The sequence below is a fragment of the Dama dama genome, chromosome 12 (genome assembly GCF_033118175.1).
Source record: "Dama dama isolate Ldn47 chromosome 12, ASM3311817v1, whole genome shotgun sequence".
In the NCBI taxonomy this organism is placed as follows: Eukaryota; Metazoa; Chordata; class Mammalia; order Artiodactyla; family Cervidae; genus Dama; species Dama dama.
The window spans coordinates 54021602-54045977 of record NC_083692.1 but is presented as its reverse complement, the minus strand read 5'-3'; the positions used below and the strand labels follow the sequence as shown (position 1 = coordinate 54045977).

The 24376-nt window shown below is 35.9% G+C and overlaps 1 protein-coding gene across 2 annotated transcripts in view; it reads left to right on the top strand.

Annotated features, from left to right (window-relative positions):
* VPS13C (vacuolar protein sorting 13 homolog C) overlaps positions 1 to 24376 on the top strand; it is a 184698-nt gene that overhangs the window by 57303 nt on the left and 103019 nt on the right. For both annotated transcript variants that reach the window (XR_009695120.1, XM_061157288.1), the window contains exons 17-26: positions 4273 to 4415; positions 5690 to 5882; positions 7266 to 7380; positions 8308 to 8444; positions 9380 to 9503; positions 11112 to 11229; positions 12883 to 13012; positions 18005 to 18083; positions 19602 to 19741; positions 23890 to 24043. Coding sequence is in view for 1 of the 2 variants with exons in the window: in XM_061157288.1 (XP_061013271.1) it covers positions 4273 to 4415; positions 5690 to 5882; positions 7266 to 7380; positions 8308 to 8444; positions 9380 to 9503; positions 11112 to 11229; positions 12883 to 13012; positions 18005 to 18083; positions 19602 to 19741; positions 23890 to 24043 (1333 nt within the window). In the remaining variant the exon portion in view is untranslated. The remainder of the gene's footprint in view (positions 1 to 4272; positions 4416 to 5689; positions 5883 to 7265; positions 7381 to 8307; positions 8445 to 9379; positions 9504 to 11111; positions 11230 to 12882; positions 13013 to 18004; positions 18084 to 19601; positions 19742 to 23889; positions 24044 to 24376) is intronic.

Here is a 24376-nt window from a genome sequence, read left to right as displayed (position 1 = left end):
TGTCCTTGGAAACTTAGGCTGTTGCAGTGTCTTGGCTATTGTGAATAATGCTGCAGTGAATGTGGGTGTGCACATTTCTCTTTGGGATATTGATTTTATATCCAGATGTGGAATTGCTGGATCATATAGTACTTCTCTATTTAATTTTTGAGAAATCTCCTCACTGGTTTATATACTGATGATACCAATTTATGGGCTTCCCAGGTGGCTTAGTGGTAAGGAATCCTCCTACCAGTGCAGGAGACTCAGATTTGATCCTTGGGTTGGGAAGATCCCCTGGAGAAGGAAATGGCAACCCACTCTAGTGTTCTTGCCTGGGAAATCCCATGGACAGAGGAGCCTGGTGGGCTCCGTTTGTGAGGTCACAAAAGAGTTGGACACGACTTAGTGACTAAACAACAATACCAGTTTACATTCCCACCCACAGTGTACAAGGGTGGGAATGCAAATTGGCATAGAATGATAGCCATTCTAAGAGGTATGAAGGGATACCTCATTGTGTTTTTTTTTTTTCTAAAGTACATTGACTGTATTTTCCTCCATATAAAACTATTGCTTAAAAAAAAAAAAAAAAAAAAAAAAAACTATTGCTTAATCTTTTAAAATTGAAGAAGTTGATTTATACTATTACATTAGTTTCAGGTGTACATCATAGTGATTTAATATTTTTATAGGTTAGCCTCCATTTAAAGTTCTTAGAAAATAATGACTCCATTTCCCTGTGACATATAATGTATCCCCGTTGCTTATTATTTTATATATATTAGTTTGTACCTTTAATTGGATTATTTGTTCCTTTGATGTTGAGTTATATGAGTTCCTTTTGTATTTTTCTTATTAACCTCTTATCAGGTATGTGGTATGCAAATATTTTCTCCCATTCTATTGATTACATTTTCATTTTGTGATTTTTTTTTTCTCTGTGCAGAAAGAAGCTTTTTAGTTTGATGTTGTCCTGCTTGTTTATTTTTGCTTCTCTTCCTTCTGCTCAGTGTCATAGCCATTGAATCATTGTCAAGATTGCCGCCAAGGAGCTTTTTCTCTATGTTTTCTTCTAGGAGTTATAGTTTCAGGTCTTACATTTAAGTCATTAATCCATTTCTAGTTATTTTTTGTGAGTGGTGTAAGATGGGGGACCAATTTCATTCTTTTGCACATGAATATCCAGGTTTTTTTAGCACCATTTAATAAAATCTTTGCCCTATTGAATATTTTTGATTATTTTGTAAAATATTAATAGACCATATGTGTATGAATTTATGTCTGTGCTCTTGATTCAGTTCTGTTGGTCTGTGTGCCTGTTCTAATGCTAGCACCAACCTGTTTTGAGTTCTGTAGCTTTGTGATATAGTTTGAAATTAGGACATGTCATGCCTCTGGCTTTGGGTTTTTTTTTTTCCCTCAAGATTTCTTTTGCTATTCAGGGTCTTTTGTAGTTCCATGCAAAATGCCATTGCAGCCTTGTAGAGATTGTGTTGAATCTATAGATTACTTTGGGTAGTATGTACATTTTAAGAATCCATAAATAAGACATAGCTTCACTGTTTATGTTTTCTTTAGTTTCGTTCATGACTATCTTTTAGTTTTCAGTGTAGAGATCTTTCACCTCTTTGGTTAAGTTTATTCCTAAGTATTTTATTGTTTTTTTTGATGTTGTAAATGGGATCACTTAAAATTTTTTTCTCAAATAACTCATTAGTGTATAGAAATACACCTGATTTTCATTTGTTAATTTTGTATCCTGCAACTTTACTGAATTTTTTCATTAGTTCTTTTTTTGATGGAATCAAGGATTTTCTCTATGTAAGATGATACCATGTGCAAAGACAGGAATTTTTCCTTCTTCCTTTCTAATTTGGATACATTTTGTTTCCTTTTCTTGCCTGATTGCTCTTGTTATCATATCAGATACTATGTTTAATAGGAGTGATGAGCGTGGGTACCCTTGTCTTGTTCATAATCTTAGAGGGAGAACTTTTTACCTTTCAACATTGAGTATAGTATTAGCTGTGGGTTGTCATGCTGATGTTCATTCTTTCTATACCAAATTTCTTGAGAGTTCTTATTTTGAATGGGTGTAGAATTGTGTCAAATGCTTTTTTTTAAAAAAAAAAATCTGTTGAAATAGTCATGTGATTTTTATCCTTTTATTCATATGATGTGTTACATAAGTTATTTTCATTTGTTGAACCAACCTCACATCCTTGAGAGGAATCCTAAATGATTATGGTGTATGGTCTTTTTATCCACTCCAGTACGCTTGCCTGGAAAATTCCATGGACAGAGGAGCCTGGTAGGCTACAGTCCATGGGGTAGCAAAGAGTCAGACATGACTGAGCGACTTCACTTCCTTTCTTTCTTTGATTATTCATTCAATCTCCTTCACTATTGGTTTATTCAGATTTTCTGTTTCTTCATGATTCATTCTTAGTAGATTATATGTTTCTCAGTATTTATCAGTTTCTTCTAGATTTTCCAATTTGCTGGAGGATAGCTGTTCATAGTAATCACTTATGATCTTTGGTATTTTTGTGATATCAGTTGTTATGTCTCTAATTTATCATTTTATTTATGTGTTGTCTTTTTTGTTGTTGTTAGTCTATCTAAAGTTTGTCAGTCCTGCTTTTCTTTTCCAAGAACCAAGTCTGAGTTTTGTTCATCTCCATTGTGTTTTTATTTTTCTACTGTATCCTCTGTTTCATTTATTTTTGCTGTAATCTTTATGATTTCCTTTATTCTTCTAACTTTGGGCCTAGTTTGTTCTTTCATAATTCTTTAAGGTATGAAGCTAGGTTGTTTACTTGAGATCTTTCTTTTTTCTTGATGTAGGCATTCATCACTATAAACTTTCCTCTTAAAACTGCTTTTGCTGCATCCAGTAAGTTTGGTATGTTGTATTCCCATTTTTGTTGTCTCATAATAGTTTTTGTTTTCCATTTTGATTTCTTTCTTGATCCAGGAGTATATCCAGGAGTGTGTTGTTTAATTTCCATGTATTTGTGAATTTTGTAGTGTTCTTATTATTGATTTTTAGTTTCATTTCACTGTGGTTGAAAAAGATACTTGATATAATGTGTACTTTCTTGAATATTTTGAGGGTTTTTTTTTTTTGTGTGTGTGTGTGTGGTTGAATGTATGATCTATCCTAGAAAATATTCAGTGTATTCCAGAAGAATATTCTGTTGCTATTTGGTGGAATGTTCTATGTATGTCTGAGAAGTCCATTTGGTTTGTAGTGTTATTCATATCCATTGTTTCCTCATTGTTTCTGTCTAGATGATCTCTCCCTTGTTGAGAATGGAGTATTGAAGTCCCCAGTTAATTGCTGTCTATTTCTTTTGGTTCTGTTGGTATATGATTTATATATTTAGGTGCTCCAGTGGGTACATGATATATTTGTAATTGTTACCTCTTCTTGATAGTTTGACCCCTTTATCATTATATAATGACCTTCTTTGTCTTTTCTGACCAGTTTTAACTTAAAGTCTGTTTTTTTTTATGGTATGGGTATAGCTATCCTATTTTTTTGGTTAATGTTTGCTTGAAATATCTTTCTCCATCTCTTCACTCTCAGTCTGTGTGTGGCCTTAAAGCTAAAGTGAGTCTCTTGTAGGCAGCATAGCATTGTATCTTTTTTTTTTTAATCCATTTTGCCAGTTTCTGTCTTTTGATTGGAAAATTTAATTCATTTACTTTTAAAGTAACTACTGATAGATAAAGATTTACTCGTTACATTTTGTCAGTTGTTTTCTGGCTCTTTTATAGATTCTGTGTTCCTTCTTCTCTTCTTGTGTGGTTTGATGAGAATCATCTTTCTGGTTATCTGTCCTACCTTTAGTCTTGACCTATCAATTTTGTGAGCAGGATTGTTTTTTTCTCCATGTCTTACTAACTCTCCAAAGTCATCAAGCAGATATTCTTTGAATTTTGTTCAGTTTTTGAGCTAGATGATTGGTCTGAACTAATTTACTTTAGTGAAAGCTGCTGAATTGAATATTTAGGTCACAAAATATTTTATCGTTTCATTTTTTATTACCTTAAAAACTAAGAGAAATTAATTTTGAATCTTTTGTAAATGCTCTGTTTAAGCAGGCAATTTTGTATTATTGGGTTTTTTAATGTTCTTCTTTTTTTTTTTTGGTGAACATAGTGATGCAAAGACCAACCATGTTGTTTTTTAGATCATTTTATAATTTAACAATTTTAAATATGAAGAAATTATTAAAGTAATTTCTTAAAATTTAACCATTTTCATTCATTTTTTTCATTTAGTATGTTGCTTATATAGTGGCACTGAAGTTAGTAAGCACCTCAATTACAATAAGAGAAAATAGAAATATTCCAGAAATACTGAAAGTTCAGATAATTGGTCTTGGTACCCAAGTGTCTCAGCGACCAGGAGCACAAGCACTTAAGTAAGTTTTTAAAATATATTATTTAAAATATATTATTATTTAAATATATTATTTTAAATTATATTATATTAAATAAATATATTAAATATAATATATATATATTATTTAAATATATTATTTAAAATATATTATTTCAATAAAATATATTATTATTAGTTTGACTTCAGGCCAAAAAAATATAGTGTAGTTAGTATAAAAAATTGATTAATAGTAATTCCTCTCGGTTTTTTTCCTTTAGCATGTGAATATGGTCATTTTATTTGAGTTTGTTTTGTTATGAAACTATGTGAGAAGCTCATTATTTGTTCTCCTCTTGCTTCTTTCCTTCACAAATATTTCTTGTATAGTGTTTAGTTCATAGATTTGTTACTATGAAGGCTATGCATAAGAACAGTAACTTTTAGTTTTCAAGGTGTTTATGGTATAGTTGGATAAGAGAAGAAACACAGAAATTTAACTTAAGATCTTACAATAATTGGATTGGCCAAAAAGTTTGTTTGGGTTTTTCCTTAAGATATTTTGGGCTTCCCAGGTGGTGCTGGGAAAGTGGTAAAGAGCCTGCCTGCCAATGCAGGAGACATAAGAGATGTGGGTTTGATCCCTGGATGGGGAAGATCCCCTGGAAGAGGGCAAGACAATCCACTCCAGTATTCTTGCCTGGAGAATCCCATGAGCAGAGGAGCCTGGCAGGCTACTGTCCATAGGGTTGCATAGAGTCAGACATGACTGAAGTGACTTAGCATGCACGCATTATGGAAAACTCCAAACGAAGTTTTTGGCCAACTCGGTATTTCAGAGCTCAGAAGTAATAAGGAGCTATAATGTTAAATACCTTAGGATTAATGCTATACAAACTCAGTTGTGGAAGGGAATAACTGGTCCCAAAGAACTGGGACTTAGCTTAACTGATTGGAAGGACCAGCAGAAGCAGGGATGAGGGAGAACAGCTTTAGGGTTATGTGAAATAGGGAGATGAATTCCATGAGTTGAGTGTAGCATGTATTCATGTGACAGTTCTGCAGTGTTGTGAAGCTAGCCAAAGTGGGTTTTTCATGAGGATTAGGAGAACAAAAAAATAAACCAAATCAGGAAAAAAAAGAATCCCAGATTCCATGGGTAGTCAAATGCCAGGCTGAGTTTGGACTTCAACTCTGGGTGATAGACATGGTGCTGATTCTCAAAGGAGTTTTTTTTAAATGGAAATTTGTACTTCAAACTGTTATATTACAAAGGATCTTATTTGTAATACTACTTTTTTCCTCATTGGATTGTAGAGTGGAAGCAAAATTAGAACACTGGTATATAACAGGTCTAAGACAACAAGATATTATACCATCACTTGTGGCTTCAATTGGCGATACTGCATCATCCTTGCTTAAAATTGAATTTGAAACCAATCCAGAAAGTAGTACTGCTGACCAGACTCTGGTGGTTCAGTCTCAGCCTGTGGAGGTCATCTACGATGCTGTGAGTACAAGGAGAATCTTAATCAAACACATCTTAAACTTCTGACAAATGGTTTCTTGTTTTTTCTTTTTCATATTTAACCTTTATTTACCTAGCAGCTCCGTTTAGTGATACTTTTTTCTTGTTTAAAGGGCAGTACGTGTTTAGTTTTTTATATTTATTTATTTGGCTGCGTTGGATCTTAGTTGTGGCATGTGGAATCTTCGTTGTGATGTGCGAGCCTATCTGCTCTATGGCATGTAGGACCTTAGTTCCCTGACCAGGGATCAAACCAGAGTCCCTGCATTGGAAGGTGGAGTCTTAACCACTGGACCACCAGGGAAGTCCCAGCAGTTAATTTTGATTTTTAATATACTACAGATTTTTTTTTTCTACTGTAAGGTATACTACCTATGCTTGTGTTAAATTTTTTTAAAATGGTGATTATATTCTTAAAGAAGTCTATGCCTTTTATACCAACTAACTACTCACAAATAATTATATACTGACTTTCTATTCCAGTTTCTTTTTGCTTATTCTCCCTTTCTTCTCAGTGTTTGTAACCAATTTAAGGAACTTTAGGAGCAAATAAAGAATTTTAGATACTGATCACATGAGAAAAAAGCGTTGTCATTTCTCTGTTATGAAAAGGCTGACTCCAGTTCTGTATCTGTAGTTCCATCTTTCTTCAGACTCTCTTAATTCATCTTGAGCTAGCCAAGACGTGGAAGGTTGTGGTTCATTATTCCATCACTTGTTGGTTGGCCCACTTTGTTTTTTAAGATCTCTGACTCATTTTAACTGTACAGTTATGGAAATAAATTCACAGTGTGGGTAAGAGGCAGAACTTAGTGTTTTCTCTGATTTTTTAAAAAATTTAAATTGTGGTAAAATACATATAATTTACCATCTTAGTCATTTTTTAACTGTATAGTTCAGAAGTGTTAAGTACATTTGCACTGTTGTACATTCAGTCCCCAATACTCATTCTTTCTTGCAAAATGTCTGATTTTTAAGTTGAAGTTTTAGATGTAGGTAAGGGCAGAACAGTTTTCTTATTTCCTTTCTAAACTTCAGAGCACAGGGGCATCCAATTGTGGTATACATTCTGGTGGCTAAGACTAGAAGTAATACCCCATTGCTACATCCACATGATACCACCAAACATACTCAAGGTCACCTTAATGATATGCACACCTTTGTTGCCTTCTCAATAAGCTTAAATGGCCTATACCTTTTTTCAGATTCTCTTTCCCTCCAGAACGAGATGTAGGAGGGTAGCTTATCTTTGGAAGTGCCGTCTCGGTTCAGAGCCAGATTTGATTAGAATTAAACTGTAACTTTAAAATTTATAATATGGAAAATACTGTGTATAACTGGCTTATATTTTCAATGATTTTACAGAAAACCATCAATGCAGTGGTTGAATTCTTTCAGTCAAATAGGGGATTGGATCTTGAGCAAATAACATCAGCTACATTGATGAAGCTGGAGGAAATTAAAGAGAGAACTGCTACAGGTAAAGAATTTGATACAGAAGCAACATCTCAACTCTCAAAAATTTTTTTCTCTTCTAATGTAAACACTACATTTGAAATAGTGTAGGTAGCTTTTTCTTGACTATACCTGCCAGACTGGATGAGAAAGAGAATGATACGGGGCATAGATGATTCTGTCAGCTGTTCAATTTAGGAACCTGTGCTGCAGAGTAAATTTGAAGTGTAAAAGTTCCCTGTCTCAGATCTTAAGCGACTGTTCACCATGCTGTATGTGAATCGAGTTTTAAAGATACATACTTTTGTGCATCATGGCCTCTATATTCAAGTTACCTACTGTATCTGGTTACTTAACTAAAGTGAAAAGTGAAAGTCGCTTAGTCATATCTCACTCTTTGTGACCTTGTGAACTACACAGTCCATGGAATTCTCCAGTCCAGGATACTGCAGTGGGTAGCCTTTCCCTTCTCCAAGGGATCCTCCCATCCTAGGGATTGAACCCAGGTCTCTTGCATTACAGGCAGATTCTTTACCAGCTGAGCCACAAGGGAAACCCAAGAATACTGGAGTGGGTAACCTATCCCTTCTCAAGGAGTGGGTAGCCTATCCCTTCTCCAGCGGATCTTCCCAACCCAGGAATTGAACCCGGGTCTCCTGCATTGCAGTCAGATTCTTTACTAATTGAGCTATCAGGGAAACCCACTTAACTAAAGAAATAACAAATTTTTCAATCTCTGACTAAAATACTAGGTGTGTTGGGTTTATTGTATCATGCAGTGTGATTGTTTCCCATTGATGACATGTGATTTAAACTAACATGCCAAGTGGAGGACCTTATCTGTGAAAAGAACTTCACCAACATAATTTTAAAGTGATATTCTTTTTCTCATTAATAATATGATTATATTAATGTATTTGGCTGTTTTTAGTCATTTCTTTTCTTCTTGTAGGACTTACACATATTATTGAAACCCGAAAAGTTCTTGATTTAAGGATAAATCTGAAGCCTTCTTATCTAATAGTTCCACAGACCGGTTTCCACCATGAAAAGTCAGATCTTCTCATCTTAGATTTTGGTACCTTTCGGGTAGGTGTGTATACATTTCTGCCTGCCCATATTTGCTCAGCTTAGTAGCTAGCTGTCTGAGAGTTTGCTGTTTTTCCTCTCAGAGTTCACTTAACCTAGTTAAGCATTTTGTCATGCTTAACATAGATTGTGTAGTTTATATGTATTTTATGGCTATTCAAAAAAAAACCTTACATTGTCTGAAATGGTGGATGATTTGATATTGAAGGCTGGGTTACTGCTGTCTTTTCCTAATTAGAAAGATGGACTTATAGTTTTCAAGCGTTTCCTAGGTTTCTAAAATCTAATTACATAGTTTTCTTTGTTCATTTATATATCTTGAGAATAGAAAATTATGCAAATATGATTATATATTTGTTAAATCACTGACAACAACTATTAGAATAAGAGAACTCCAAGGGCTTGGATGTTGAACCTCCCAGCATTCCAGTCTTCTGAGAAAAAGTGAAAATTTCAAAAACTGTTGTCCTGAATTGATGCTTGATTTCTTTGGGAAGAGGGAAAAGGAAGTTGAGATTGGAGCTGAATTCTAATGGCCTAATTATTCATTTACATAGTGGGGAAAGGAAGGAATAAAACCTTCTGTTTTATGGTGGAGAGTTTAAGATGAATTGTAGGGGAACTTGAACCACAAGTGGTGACAACTCCTGAGAGCCAGAAATTTTTGCATGTTTAGACAGATTGAGATACAGAGTTGTTGTAACTCATCTTCTAATTAATGTCAGCATGCTGAGTACCTGTTATCCAAACATAATAGAGATGTATGCTGATATGGTATATTCCGAATAAAATATTTGCTAATAACTGTCAGAAACTGAAGCATAATGTGAATTCATGAAGAGCAATATTTTAATTTTATTTAGGCTTTAAAGAAAACAACTTATGTTGATATATAGATTTTTCTGTTAAAAAATTAAGTTTTCTCTCCATTTTAGCTTAACAGTAAAAATCAAGGTTTGCAGAAGACTAGTAATTCATCTCTGGAAGAAATAATGGATAAGGCATATGACAAGTTTGATGTTGAAATAAAAAGTGTGCAGCTACTCTTTGCAAGAGCAGGTAAACTGTGGCTCAGTTTTCAGGATCTTGAAATTATGTTGAATGCTGTGCTATGCTAAGTCACGTCAGTCGTGTCCGACTCTGTGCGACCCCGTAGACGGCAGCCCACCAGTCTTCCCCGTCCCTGGGATTCTCCAGGCAAGAACACTGGAGTGGGTTGCCATTTCCTTCTCCAATGCATGAAAGTGAAAAGTGAGAGTGAAGTCGCTCAGTCGTGTCCGACTCTTAGCGACCCCATGGACTGCAGCCCACCAGGCTCCTCCGTCCATGGGATTTTCCAGGCAAGAGTACTGGAGTGGGCACCATTGCCTCCTCCGTATGTTGAATAGCTTTAGTAAATAGATACATATGTTCGCATGTATGTCATCCCTGATGACATTTTGAACATGTATGCTGTTGGTCACTTAACCAAATAGGAGCCCCTCAGTGAAAATCTTTGTCACAATTCCAAATAGAGACATGGCTGTTCATCTTTGGGTCCTTAGTACTGTTTGTATCTAAGTCCAGTCACTGCCTTTTTTTTTTTTTTAGTGTGACGTAAAACTCCCATAAACATGAAATAGAAGTTGCACTTAGCTCACGTTCCTCTATCCCAGTGTGTTTGGGATGTCTCAAGGTTGTTTTCTCTTGCTGCCTTCATTTCTAAAACATTTTACTATCAGCCTAGTCTTTATCTGAGTAGTATTACATTTGATACTTGAGAAGTGTGGATATAATCTTTAAAGGTAGTGAACTCATTTTCCAAAAGCCTTGGTGTTTTCTTACTGCTTAAATGAAGATTGCTCGTTCTCTATACTTCTTTAGTATCTAGAAGCAATAAATATTTGCAAAATATGCTTGAGTATATATCACTCTGTGGAAGATCATTGGAGGAAAGATACGGCTTCTATGTGCAGAGTATATACTATAGTGGGAGTGCTGAGATTTATTAAAATATAAATACATAATGCTGTACTTAGTCTTATAGATTGAGCCTGAATATTAATTTCTTGAGGAGAAGTACCTTTACAGACCATTAAAGTTGACTTTTATTTTGTATGTACTTAATAATAATTGTTTGAATTATAAGCAATAAAAGAAGTTTATTGCCATCAATTAAGATATGTGTAGGGTTCTGTTAATCATTGGAAGTTTGTCTTTAGAACCTTCTTATTTGGAAGAGAAGTGACTATTATACTTTTCTTGTCATAAAGTCTTGCTTGATAAAACTCATTTTTCCTGTAGAATAATTGCCAGAAGCCTCTTTTTTCTTTTTTTCCCCCCCTGTTTTCTCCTTTTTCTTTTCCTGCAGCTCCCCAGTCTTGATTTCTAATTCTGGAGTCAAAGGCAGTAAATTCCTAGATTTTTTTCTCTGTTAGCTTTAAAATGTAAGATGTTATAAAAAAAATTCTTCAAATAAATACTTAGAATTATTTTTATATCATAGTCTTTGATTTTCGTCAGTTAAGAAATATAGGTCATTTAGCTTGTGTGTTGAAAGAAGTAAAAGTCAGTATCATTGAATATATTTGTAAATTATTTCTGATCAGTTTTCCATAGAACATCTGATAATCTAAAAATAATTATTTAATAAATAAAAATAGTCATTTAAGTAAACATTTTTTTAAGATGAAAACTGGAAGGAGTGTCGATTTCAGCATCCATCTACTATGCATATATTGCAACCCATGGATATTCATGTTGAGTTGGCCAAAGCAATGGTGGAAAAAGACATTAGAATGGCAAGGTAATGTATGAGTTTCCTTTATATTATAAAATCAACAAGGTGAAATAGTTCTGCATCAGTGACTGATTTTTAAGAAACCACAGCTAGGTTTCTAAAGGGCACAAAAAATAATGATTGTCTTATAGCAGAAATACATTTTTAAGAAAATGTTTATTTGAATTATATATCACCTCTCTTATTTCAGAAGCATTTGGGCTTTCACACCCTGTAAAAGTTGGTTATCCCTGTTTTTTATTAATTTTTATTAATTAATTAATTAAATTATTATTTTTAATTTTTATTTATTTTTATTAATTTTATAAATAATTTTATTTTTATTAATTTTAAGTTAATTTTATTAATTTTAAAGAATATAGATGCTTTACAATGTTACGTTAATTTCTACTCTGCGGCTAAGTGAATCAACGTTGTGTTTACTGTGTGTTTTTGGATGGATCAAATTCAAGGTTCTATATTAAAAAAGAAAATCTGTAAAAATTGCAAGCTCTTGATTATGAAGCCATAGACATCTTGAGAATAAGGGAATGGAAAGTAGAAACTGAATTTTGAATTTAAGTAAATAATTATGAGATATTTTTGTTGCCTTTTTAAGAACAGTCTTATTGAAGTATTATTGACATTCAGTAAGCTGCATCTGTTTGAAATGTACATTTTGATAAGTTTTGATGTAAGTGTTTTTCTGTGAAACCATCTCCACAGTCAAGCTCATGAACACATCCCTCATCCTCAGAAGTCTTTGTGCTGCTTTATAGTCTCTCCCTCACATCCTTTCCTGCCAACTTCTCTCCCCTCGGTCTCCAGGAAACACTGATCTGCTTTCTGACACTCCCAGTTCGTTGGAGTTTTCAAGAGTTTTATATATATAAAATCATACAATTTCAGTTATTTTTTTGTTTGACTTCTTTCATTATAATTGATTTGAGATTTATTTGTGTTGAGTGTATCACTAGTTCACTGGTACTCTTTGTCAGTTGAATATTAAACCAGCCATGCATTACTAGATAAACCCGTTTTAGTAGTAATGTATTTTTCTTTTAAAATGTTGAAATTGCTTGCTAAAATTTTGTCATGAAGTGTTAAAACCTTACATCTCTGTTTATGAGGGCTGTTGACCTGTGCTTTTAGTTTCTTGTTTCGACATCAGTGTATCAGGCCTCAGGGAGGGAAATTGTGTAGAACTGGTGTTTTTTTCCTCCTTAAACGTTCGGTAAAATTTGCCAGTGAAACCTCTTGGGCCTGGAGTTTTCTTTCTGTGGGAAAGTTTAACACTGTCAGGTGCTGACAAATGCTGTAAAATTAATTAAAGGGAGGTGAGGAGGAAGAGAATGATGGGGTGGGTACTCTTTGATGTTTAGAATGACAAATTAATAAGTTATATACAATGTTTTGGGTTCTAAAACATAGATAATTTGTGTTTACAATATCTTCCGAAAAAATAAATTTTCCTTAAGATCGTTTGGCTGTTTAAGAAGGATACAAAACTTGGCTTACATAGAACTTCTATTCCCTGACAGTGTTGAGACATTAATGTAATTAGATTAAAACATATCCAAGGTAACTTTGACCCCACAAGGTAATCTCTCCACTCCCTTCCCTCTTCCATAGTATAGAAAAAACCTTGAAACCTTAGAGTTTAATTAATTATGTTTTTAGATTTAAAGTATCCGGAGGGCTTCCTTTGATGCATGTGAGAATTTCTGACCAGAAGATGAAAGATGTGCTATGTTTGATTAACAGTATACCCTTGCCACAGAAATCATCTGCACCGTCTCCAGAGAAACAGGTAAATGGAGATAATAAAAATTATAAATATATTTACATCTTTATATATGGAGAGTTTTTTCATCTTTTTGTGACCTGTTTTGTTTTTCAGTATCGTTTATGGCCAGTTTGATTTATGTGATACATTTTTGAGGTTTATTGTAGTTGATTCTGTACACTGAGTAAATAAATAAAGACTAGCCTATGGTTGCTACTGTTTTGGAGTGCTGGTATAAAGTCTTTTGTAGGGAATAACAGAAACAAAAATACATAAAGGAAAAATGCTTTTCACTTTTAGGAAATGTGTTTTAAATAAAAGTAGACATAGAAACCAGACATGGTTGTCTGAGGAGGCCTTACAGATTGCTGAGAGAAGAAAAGACGTGGAAGGCAAAGGAGAAAAGGAAAGATATACCCATTTGAATGGAGCGTTCCAAAGAATAGCAGGGAGAGATAAGAGAGCCTTTCTCAGTGATCAGTGCAAAGAAGTAGAGGAAAACAATAGAATGGGAAAGGCTAGAGATCGCTTCAGGAAAATTAGAGATACCAAGGGAAAATTTCATGCAAAGATGGGCGCAATGAAGGACAGAAATGGTATGAACCTAAGAGAAACAGAAGATATTAAGAAGAGGTGGGAAGAATACATGGAAGAACTATATAAAAAAGATCTTCATGACCCAGATAACCACGATGGTGTGATCACTCACCTAGAGCTGCACATCTTGGAATGTGAAGTCAAATGGGCCTTAGGAAGCATCACTCGGAACAAAGCTAGTGGAGGTGATGGACTTCCAGTTGAGCTATTTTATTTTATTTTATTTTTTATTAGTTGGAGGCTAATTACTTCACAACATTTCAGTGGGTTTTGTCATACATTGATATGGATCAGCCATAGAGTTACACGTATTCCCCATCCCGATCCCCCCTCCCACCTCCCTCTCCACCCGATTCCTCTGGGTCTTCTCAGTGCACCAGGCCCGAGCACTTGTCTCATGCATCCCACCTGGGCTGGTGATCTGTTTCACCATAGATAATATACATGCTGTTCTTTGGAAACATCCTACCCTCACCTTCTCCCACGGAGTTCAAAAGTCTGTTCTGTACTTCTGTGTCTCTTTTTCTGTTTTGCATATAGGGTTATCGTTACCATCTTTCTAAATTCCATATATATGTGTTAGTATGCTGTAATGTTCTTTATCTTTCTGGCTTACTTCACTCAGTATAATGGGCTCCAGTTTCATCCATCTCATTAGGACTGATTCAAATGAATTCTTTTTAACGGCTGAGTAATATTCCATGGTGCATATGTACCACAGCTTCCTTATCCATTCGTCTGCTGATGGGCATCTAGGTTGCTTCCATGTCCTGGCTATTATAAACAGTGCTGCGATGAACACTGGGGTGCACGTGTCTCTTTCAGATCTGGTTTCCTCAGTGTGTATGCCTAGAAGTGGGATTGCTGGGTCATATGGCAGTTCTCTTTCCAGTTTTTTAAGAAATCTCCACACTGTTTTCGATAGTGGCTGTACTAGTTTGCATTCCCACCAACAGTGTAAGAGGGTTCCCTTTTCTCCACACCCTCTCCAGCATTTATTGCTTGTAGACTTTTGGATAGCAGCCATCCTGACTGGCATTATAAAAGATGATGCTGTAAAAGTGCTGCACTCAGTATGCCAGTAAATTTGGAAAACTCAGCAGGGGCCACAGGACTGGTAAAGGTCTGTTTTCATTCCAATCCCAAAGAAAGGTAATGCCAAAGAATGCTCAAACTACTGCACAGTTGGACTCATCTCACATGCTAGCAAAGTCAAACTCAAAGTTCTCCAAGCCAGGATTCAACAGTACGTGATCTGTGAACTTCCAGATGTTCAAGCTAGATTTAGAAAAGGCAGAGGAGCCAGAGATCAAATTGCCAGCATCTGTTGGGTCATCGAAAAAACAAGAGAGTTCCAGAAAAACATCTACTTCTGCTTTATTGACTATGCCAGCCTTTGACTGTGTGGATCACAACAAACTATGGAAAATTCTTAAAGAGATGGGAATACCAGACCACCTGACCTGCCTCCTGAGAAATCTGTATGCAGGTGAAGAAGCAACAGTTAGAACTGGACATGGAACAACAGACTGTTTCCGAATTGGGAAAGGAGTACGTCAAGGCTGTATATTGTCACTGTGCTTGTTTAACTTATATGCAGAGTACATCATGAGAAATGCTAGACTGGATGAAACACAAGCTGGAATCAAGATTGCTGGGAGAAATATCAATAACCTCAGATATGCAGATGACACCACCCTTATGACAGAAAGTGAAGAAGAACTAAAGAGCCTCTTGATAAAAGTGAAAGAGGAAATCTCCACACTGTTTTCCATAGCGGCTGTACTAGTTTGCATTCCCACCAACAGTGTAAGAGGGTTCCCTTTTCTCCACACCCTCTCCAGCATTTATTGCTTGTAGACTTTTGGATAGCAGCCATCCTGACTGGTGTGTAATGGTACCTCATTGTGGTTTTGATTTGCATTTCTCTAATAATGAGTGATGTTGAGCATCTTTTCATGTGTTTGTTAGCCATCTGTATGTCTTCTTTGGAGAAATGTCTGTTTTGTTCTTTGGCCCATTTTTTGATTGGGTCATTTATTTTTCTGGAATTGAGCTGCAGGAGTTGCTTGTATATTTTTGAGATTAATCCTTTGTCTGTTTCTTCATTTGCTATTATTTTCTCCCAATCTGAGGGCTGTCTTTTCACCTTACTTATAGTTTCCTTTGTAGTGCAAAAGCTTTTAAGTTTCATTAGGTCCCATTTGTTTAGTTTTGCTTTTATTTCCAATATTCTGGGAGGTGGGTCATAGAGGATCTTGCTTTGATTTATGTCGGAGAGTGTTTTGCCTATGTTCTCCTCTAGGAGTTTTATAGTTTCTGGTCTTACATTTAGATCTTTAATCCATTTTGAGTTTATTTTTGTGTATGGTGTTAGAAAGTGTTCTAGTTTCATTCTTTTACAAGTGGTTGACCAGTTTTCCCAGCACCACTTGTTAAAGAGGTTGTCTTTTTTCCATTGTATATCCTTGCCTCCTTTGTCAAAGATAAGGTGTCCATAGGTTCGTGGATTTATCTCTGGGCTTTCTATTCTGCCATATGACCCAGCAATCCCACTTCTGGGCATACACACTGAGGAAACCAGATCTGAAAGAGACATGTGCACCCCAATGTTCATCGCAGCACTGTTTATAATAGCCAGGACATGGAAGCAACCTAGATGCCCATCAGCAGATGAATGGATAAGGAAGCTGTGGTACATATACACCATGGAATATTACTCAGCCATTAAAAAGAATTCATTTGAACCAGTCCTAATGAGATGGATGAAGCTGGAGCCCATTATACAGAGTGAAGTAAGCCAGAAAGATAAAGAACATTACAGCATACTGACACATGTATATGGAATTTAGAAAGGTGATAACGATAACCCTATATGCAGAACAGAAAAAGAGACACAGAAATACAGAAGAGACTTTTGAACTTTGTGGGAGAATGTGAGGGTGGGATATTTCAAAAGAACAGCATGTATACTATCTATGGTGAAACAGATCACCAGCCCAGGTGGGATGCACGAGACAAGTGCTCCGGCCTGGTGCACTGAGAAGACCCAGAGGAATCGGGTGGAGAGGGAGGTGGGAGGGGGGATCGGGATTGGGAATACATGTAAATCCATGGCTGATTCATATCAATGTATGACAAAACCCACTGGGGGGGGGAAAAAAAAAAAAAGATATTTAATGGTAACATTAAAAAAAAAACAAAAAAAGTGAAAGAGGAGAGTGAAAAAGTTGGCTTAAAACTCAGCATTCAGAAAACTAAGATCATGGCATCTCGTCCCATGAGTTCATGGCAAATAGATGGGGAAACAATGGAAAGAGTGACAGACTCTATTTTTTTGGGCTTCAAAATCACTGCAGATGATTGATTGCAGCCCTAAAATTAATAGGAGCTTGCTCCTTGGAAGAAAAGTTATGACCAACCTAGACACATAGTAAAAAGCAGAGACATTACTTTGCCAGCAAAGGTCCTTCTTGTCAAAGCTGTGGTTTTTACAGTGGTCATGTATGGATGTGAGAGTTGGACTATGAGGAAAGCTGAGCACTGGAGAATTGATGCTTTTGAACTGTGGTGTTGGAGAAGACTCTTGAGAGTCCCTTGGACTGCAAGGAGATCCAACCAGTCCATCCTAAAGGAAATCAGTCATGAATATTCATTAGAAGGACTGATGCTGAACTTGAAACTCCAATACTTTGGCCACCTGATGAGAAGAACTGACTCATTGAAATAGACCCTGATTCTGGGAAAGATTGAGGGCAAGAGAAGGGGACGACAGAGGATGAGATATTTGGATGACATGACTGACTCGATGGACATGAGTTTGAGGAAGCTCCAGGAGTTGGTGATGGACAGGGAACCCTGGTGTACTGCAGTCCATGGGGTCACACAGAGTCAGACACGACTGAGAGACTGAACTGAACTAGAGACATAGAAATCTTCTTTAAAATGTTGCAAAATATAATGATCATTATAAAATTTTCATATGTGTTAGACTTAAAAGTCCTAGATCACTTTACTTGGAATTGATCTTTATAACATAAAATATATGTTGGGCTTCCATATATTTTGAAATGAAATTTGAGATAGCCAACTAATATTGATACTATTTTCCGAAACCTTGAAAAAGTTGTAGGGTTAATATTGTAACAGACAGCAAGTGAATGATGCAATAATAGGCAAACTTACCTACTAGTTATACGTGATTCTGCCCTTTTAAATGCAAGTGGTAGTCTTAATAATAAGTAAACTCCAGCCAACCATTAGTTAGTTAATTGTAAAGTGTGCTTTGTTGGAAGATTTGTGTGCTGTATATGTGTCTTTCCAGCTCTCACTCACTTCTGTTACTTTTTAAGTATTTATCTCATTTATGTATATTTGCAAATTAGTATGTTTAAAAAAACTTTTTGTGTTATTTGCTAGGTATCCTCAATTCCTATTATATCAACTAGAACAAAAGGCCTACTTGGTACGCCCTTGTTGCTGGATGGCATTGAATCAGGTAAGGAGAGTAAAATGTTCTTTATTAAATAAAATCTATAAATTAGTATACTGAAATACAATTTTGACAAAATAAAAGAATTGTGAAAGTCTTGTAGTAATTGACTGGTTTTATTTCTAGTTGTGCTACGAACCAACAGTGAGATTTTAAATCATTTATTTTTATTTATGGCTGAGTTTCTTTGTTTGTATGAAAGTGTTTTTGTGATTGATAGTATGTAAGATTCTGGAAGAATCACAAGCTGGAATTAAGATTGCCGGGAGAAATATCAATAACCTCAGATATGCAGATAACACCACCCTTATGGCAGAAAGTGAAGAGGAACCAAAAAGCCTCTTGATGAGAGTGAAAGAGGAGAGTGAAAAAGTTGGCTTAAAGCTCAACATTCAGAAAACTAAGATCATGGCATCTGGTTCCATCCCCTCATGGGAAATAGATGGGGAGACAGTGGAAACAGTGTCAGACTTTATTTTTTTGGGCTCCAAAATCACTGCAGATGGTGACTGCAGCCATGAAATTAAAAGACGCTTCCTCCTTGGAAGGAAAGTGATGACCAACCTAGACAGCATATTAAAAAGCAGAGACATTACTTTGCCAACAAAGGTCCGTCTGGGCAAGGCTATGGTTTTTCCAGTGGTCATGTATGGATGTGAGAGTTGGACTGTGAAGACAGCTGAGCACCGAAAAATTGATGCTTTTGAACTGTGGTGTTGGAGATGACTCTTGAGAGTCCCTTGGACTGCAAGGAGATCCAACCAGTCCATCCTAAAGGAGATAAGTCCTGGGTGTTCATTGGAAGGACTGATGCTGAAGCTGAAACTCCAATACTTTGGCCACCTCATGCGAAGAGCTGACTCATTGGAAAAGACCCTGATGCTGGGAGGGATTGGGGGCAGGAGAAGGGGACGACAGAGGATGAGATGGCTGGATGGCATCACCGACTCGATGGGCATGCGTTTGAGTAAACTCCGGGAGTTTGTATTGGACAGGGAGACCTGGTGTGCTGCGATTCATGGGGTCGCAAAGAGTCGGACACGACTGAGCAACTGAAGTGAACTAAAGATTCTAAATAAGCTCCTTTTATTTTGGCCCTGATCTGTACTTGAGTCTTTTCTTTATTTCTGGTCTAGCTGATCTTTTTTGATATAGCACTGGAATGTAAACTTTATGAAGGCAAGGATAATGTCTGTCCTGGTCACTCTGGTATCCATAGTGGCTGGTATAGACTGATATGTGATAGATGATCCCCAATAAATATTTTATTGAAAAGTGAATAAATAAGGTGAAGTGAAAAGCAATCAGAAATGTTGAGGAAGGAAATAGAAGAGCGATTTGGTGTTATATATGATTATCCCATGCCAGGTTGAGTTATTCTGTGGGACTTAGAAAGAAGCTATATTATGATTCTGAATATGAAGGTTGTATCTAATAAATGAAGTTTACTTTTTAGCTATTTCAGTTTGAGTGTTTTATGCAGTTTTCGATGGACATTCTCTCAAGTCAGTTTTCTTCCTTTAGAATCTGATGATGAGTATTTTGATGCTGAGGATGGAGACATACAGCCTAGTAAAAGTACGAAAGCGTCAGATGTAAAAAAAGTTCCTGAGGCCCCAAATGAGGAGCTCATTAATCTTCTACTAAAGTTTGAAGTTAAAGAGGTATGTATATCTGTTCATCCGTAAGTATATTCTTGTTATTGCTGTCCTTATAAACTGTCTCATGCTAGACCCAAACATTAAATATATTTAAAATGTGGTATTCTATCTTCCCTACTGCCACACACTCATGCGTGTGTGTGTACACACACACACACACACACACACACACACACACACACAGTTCTAAGAAAATAAAATGTTGTTTGATATGTGTGATCTGCAGTATATCTGATCGATTCTGTAAAAGCTTGAGACTCAATTAGGATTTTCTTTTCTGTAGAAAATTTCTGTGACATATTTACTTCAGTTTTTTCAACTTTTAATCTAATAATATAGTTTATTTTCATTCTTATAATTTAGAAAAATGCAAGCACCCTAAATTTGTAAAGACCCAGCATTGTCTTTACAGTCATTAAGTCATGTAATAATAAAAGGAAATATTGACATGGAGTGATGTTCATAGCATATTTTTATTTGGGGGAAAAAAAAAAGGTTACAGTTCCAAGGATATAATTCCATTTAGAAATTAAACACATGCAAACACACCTTTTTAAAATAAATGACAGTGTTCCTCTCTGCACAGCGAGATTATGGTTTTTCATTTTTGCCTCTTTGCTTTTATATGTACTAAGAAGTTTTAGATGAAAATTTATTGCTTTGTAATAAAACAGAAAAGATATAAAAAGGAGATGTTTCTTAGTGACTGCTTTATACCTGAGTACTATGGGGATTTGTTTAAAGAAAGATGTGTTCTGCATGTTTAACCTTCTTTTGACTTACCTGTCTCTCATATTTCCATCTAACATATTAGACAACCCCTTGACTTTACTTCAAAAGATTGTCAAATTGACTTCCCTTCTGTTCCATTGCTTTTGCAAAGCCCAAGTCATCATCATCTCTTGCTTGGACTATTGCAGAAGGCTGTTAACTGTCTCTCTGCTTCTACCATGTACTCTGTTCTCTGCGCATTACCTGGCGTGATCCTTTGATAGGGAAAGTCAGATCATGCCATTGCTTTGCTCATACCCTATATAGACTTTCCATCTCACTCACAGTAAAGGGCTAAATTCTTCCCATGGCTACAGTGTTTTACATGATACAAGTCACACCATGTGACTTCTTTGGCTCACTCATCTGCCTGAGAGAACTGCTCATCTGCAGTTCTCTTCTGCCTTGCTCATTCTGCTCCAGCCACATTTCATTCATTCCCTCCATAAATATTTATCAATATCATCAAGTACCAGGCATCATTTTAAATACTAGAGCTACAGCAGTGAGCAAATTTTCTTGCCATGTGGAGCTTATGCTTGCTTTTTTTCTTTCTTACATACACCAGCACATATTCTCTGTGCTTGCTGCTTCCTTTGCCTGGAAAACTCTTTTCCTATATGACTTGATTCTTTACTTCCTTCAAAAATGCTGACTTACTAGAAAGGCCTGACCACCCAACACAGGAGAGTAACCTCTGCTTTCCGCTAATGTCCCTAGAATGTAAGCGTCATGAAGACAAGGACCTTGTCTGTCCGGTTATCTTGATGTTCTAATTGGCTGGCACTCTCTTATACATGGAAGATGAAGCTCAATAAATACTTTTTAAAGTATTGAATTAATGAACTAAAGTGCTAAGCAATCAAAAACATCTAAGAAAAAATAGTAGTGCTATTTGAAATATTTTTCCCAACTTGACCTTTTTTTTGCCATTCCAAATTTTTAAATCTTTATATAGTGAAATTTATCTAATTTTTTTCTTTATATTCTAGCTTTAGGGTGTGTTTAGCATTTTAGTCCCAAAGAAGGGCAATGCCAAAGAATGTCCAAACTGCTGCATAGTTGTGCTCATTTCACATGCTAGCAGGGTAATGCTCAAAATCCTTCAAGCTAGGCTTCAATAGTATGTGAACCAAGAACTTCCAGATGTACAAGCTAGATTTAGAAAACGCAGAGGAACCAGAGATCAAATTGCCAACATTTGTTGGGTCATAGAAAAAGCAAGGGAATTCCAGAAAAACATCTATTTTTGCTTCATTGACTATGCTAAAGCCTTTGACTGTGTGGATCACAACAAACTGGAAAATTCTTCAAGAGATGGGAATACCAGATCACCTTACCTGGCTCCTGAGAAACCTGTATTCAGGTCAAGAAGCAACATGAACATGGAACAAAGGGTTGGTTCCAAATTGGGAAAGGAGTACGTCAAGGCTGTATGTTGTCACCCTGCTTATTTAACTTATATGCAGAGTACATCGTGAGAAATGCTGGGCTGGATGAAGCAGAAGCTGGGATCAAGATTGCTGGGAGAAATATTAATAACCTCAGATATGCAGATGACATTACCCTAATGACAGGAAGTAAAGAGGAACTAAAGACCTTCCTGATGAAGGTGAGAGGAAAGTAAAAAACCTGGCTTAAACCTCAACGTTCGGAAAACTAAGATCATGGCATCTGGTCCCATCACTTCATGACAAATGGGTGGTGGAACAATGGAATCAGCCCATGTTCCTAGGTTCCAAAATCAGTGTGGACAGTGAATGTAACCATGAAATTAAAAGACACTTGCTCCTTGGAAGAGAAGCTATGACAAACCTTGACAGTGTATTAAACAATCAGAAATAACACTTTGTTGACGAAGATCCATCTAGTCAAAGCTGTGGTTTTTCCAGTAGCCATGTATGGATGTGAGAGTTGGACCATAAGGAAGGCTAAGTGCCACAGAATTGATGTTTTTGAATTGTTGTGCTGGAGAAGACTCTTGAGAGTCCTTTGGACAGCAAGGAGAGCAAACCCTTCAATCTTCAAAGAAATATTCATTTCCTGAATATTCATTGGAATATTCATTTGAAGGACTGATGCTGAAACTGGAGCTCCAGTACTTTGGCCACTTGATGTAAAGAGCTGACTCATTGGAAAAGACCCTGATGCTGTAAAGATTTAGTGCAGGAGGAGAAGGGGGAGATAGAGGATGAGATGGTTGGATGGCATCATTGCCTCAATAGACATGAGTTTGAGCAGACTCTGGGAGATGGTGTAGGAAGGGGAAGCCTGGTGTGTTGCAGTCCATGGGGTCACACAGAATTGGACACGACTGAGCAGCTGAACATAACTTTATTTATTGTTCTATGATTTGAATGCTCTCATTTAAATTGCTGATTTATTTGAAATTTATTTTTGTATCTCAATTGTGTATTGAATTATCTTACAGGACTGTTTTACTGTTTCTGTTTTTCAGTTGACACTCTTGATTTTTCTTAGATATATGTTTATATTTTATCTTGCTAACAATTTTGTGGGTTGGGAATTCTGGAAGAGCCCATTTGGTAATTTTTGCATGTGGTCTTTCATGTGCTTTAGTCAGATTTGACTGGAGTAGCAGTGACCTGGATGAACACTGAGAGGGCCTCAGAGATGGCTCATTCATGAGGCTGGCTGTCGATCCTGGATCTTGACTAGGGGCTCAGCTGGGATTGTTGACCACAGTGCCAACTCTTGGCCTCCTGAGCATGGCAGCTTCAGGGTAGTTGAACTTTTTATCTGGCAACTAGCTTCCCCCAGAATGAGAAAGCCTAGGTTGATGTTTCATGGCCTTTTTGACTTTGGAAATCCTTAGAGTACTCTGTACTCTATTGATTGAAGTGGTTATAACCCTGCCTAAATTCTAAGGGAGGGCACAAAGACCTCCATCTCTTGATGGAGATCAAAGAGCTTGCATGTTTTTGATAACATATATGTTTTATTTTTGTTGACTAAATATACTGTCATTTCTGCAGTAAATCTGAATAGCAGTGTAATAGTAAACATCCTTTTTACATTAATGGAGATGATTCTTTTATCACCAAATATGACTTAGTTTTGAGGTATAGGTTTTAGAAAATCATATTAAGGAATAATTCATGTAGTTCTATTTTTACTAAATTAAAAGAGTAAATCAATAAGGTTATAAAATTTCATCACAATTTCTAGATAGATGTAGTTATATTCTCAATTATATAGCTTAAGGTGATAGCATCCAATTATGGTAAGTAGTTTGATGGTAATAGAAGAGTGTAAGCAAAGTTTCTACTATTGTCTTGATGATATATATGAAGAAGGAATTTGTGTTTTTTTTAAAGTATGATTCAAAGTACTTTCTTTGGCTGTCCTGATTGTTTTAGGTAATTCTGGAATTTACCAAACAACAGAAGGAAGAAGATACAATTCTAGTGTTTAATGTTACTCAGTTAGGAACAGAGGCTACAATGAGAACATTTGATTTAACTGCAGTATCTTATTTAAAGAAAATCAGCTTGGATTACCATGAAATTCAAGGTAATAGCCATAAAAATAGAAATAATAGACAATAACAGCTTTAGTATCACTTTTGAGTATATGAAACACTTATATTTACTTAGTAATAATTATAATAAATAATAGTTAGAACTGTTCTAAGCATCTTATAAATATTAACACATTTAACCCTTATAACAATGCTATGAGATAGGCAATGGTATTATCTCTAGCTTACACAAGAGAAAATGAAGTTGTAAATTGCTTACATAATTTACCCAAGATTACACTGACAGTTAGTGGCTGAACCATGATTAAAACCCTAGAAATCTGGTCTGGGGTCTGGATTCTTAACTCCTATGATCTTCTGTCTCA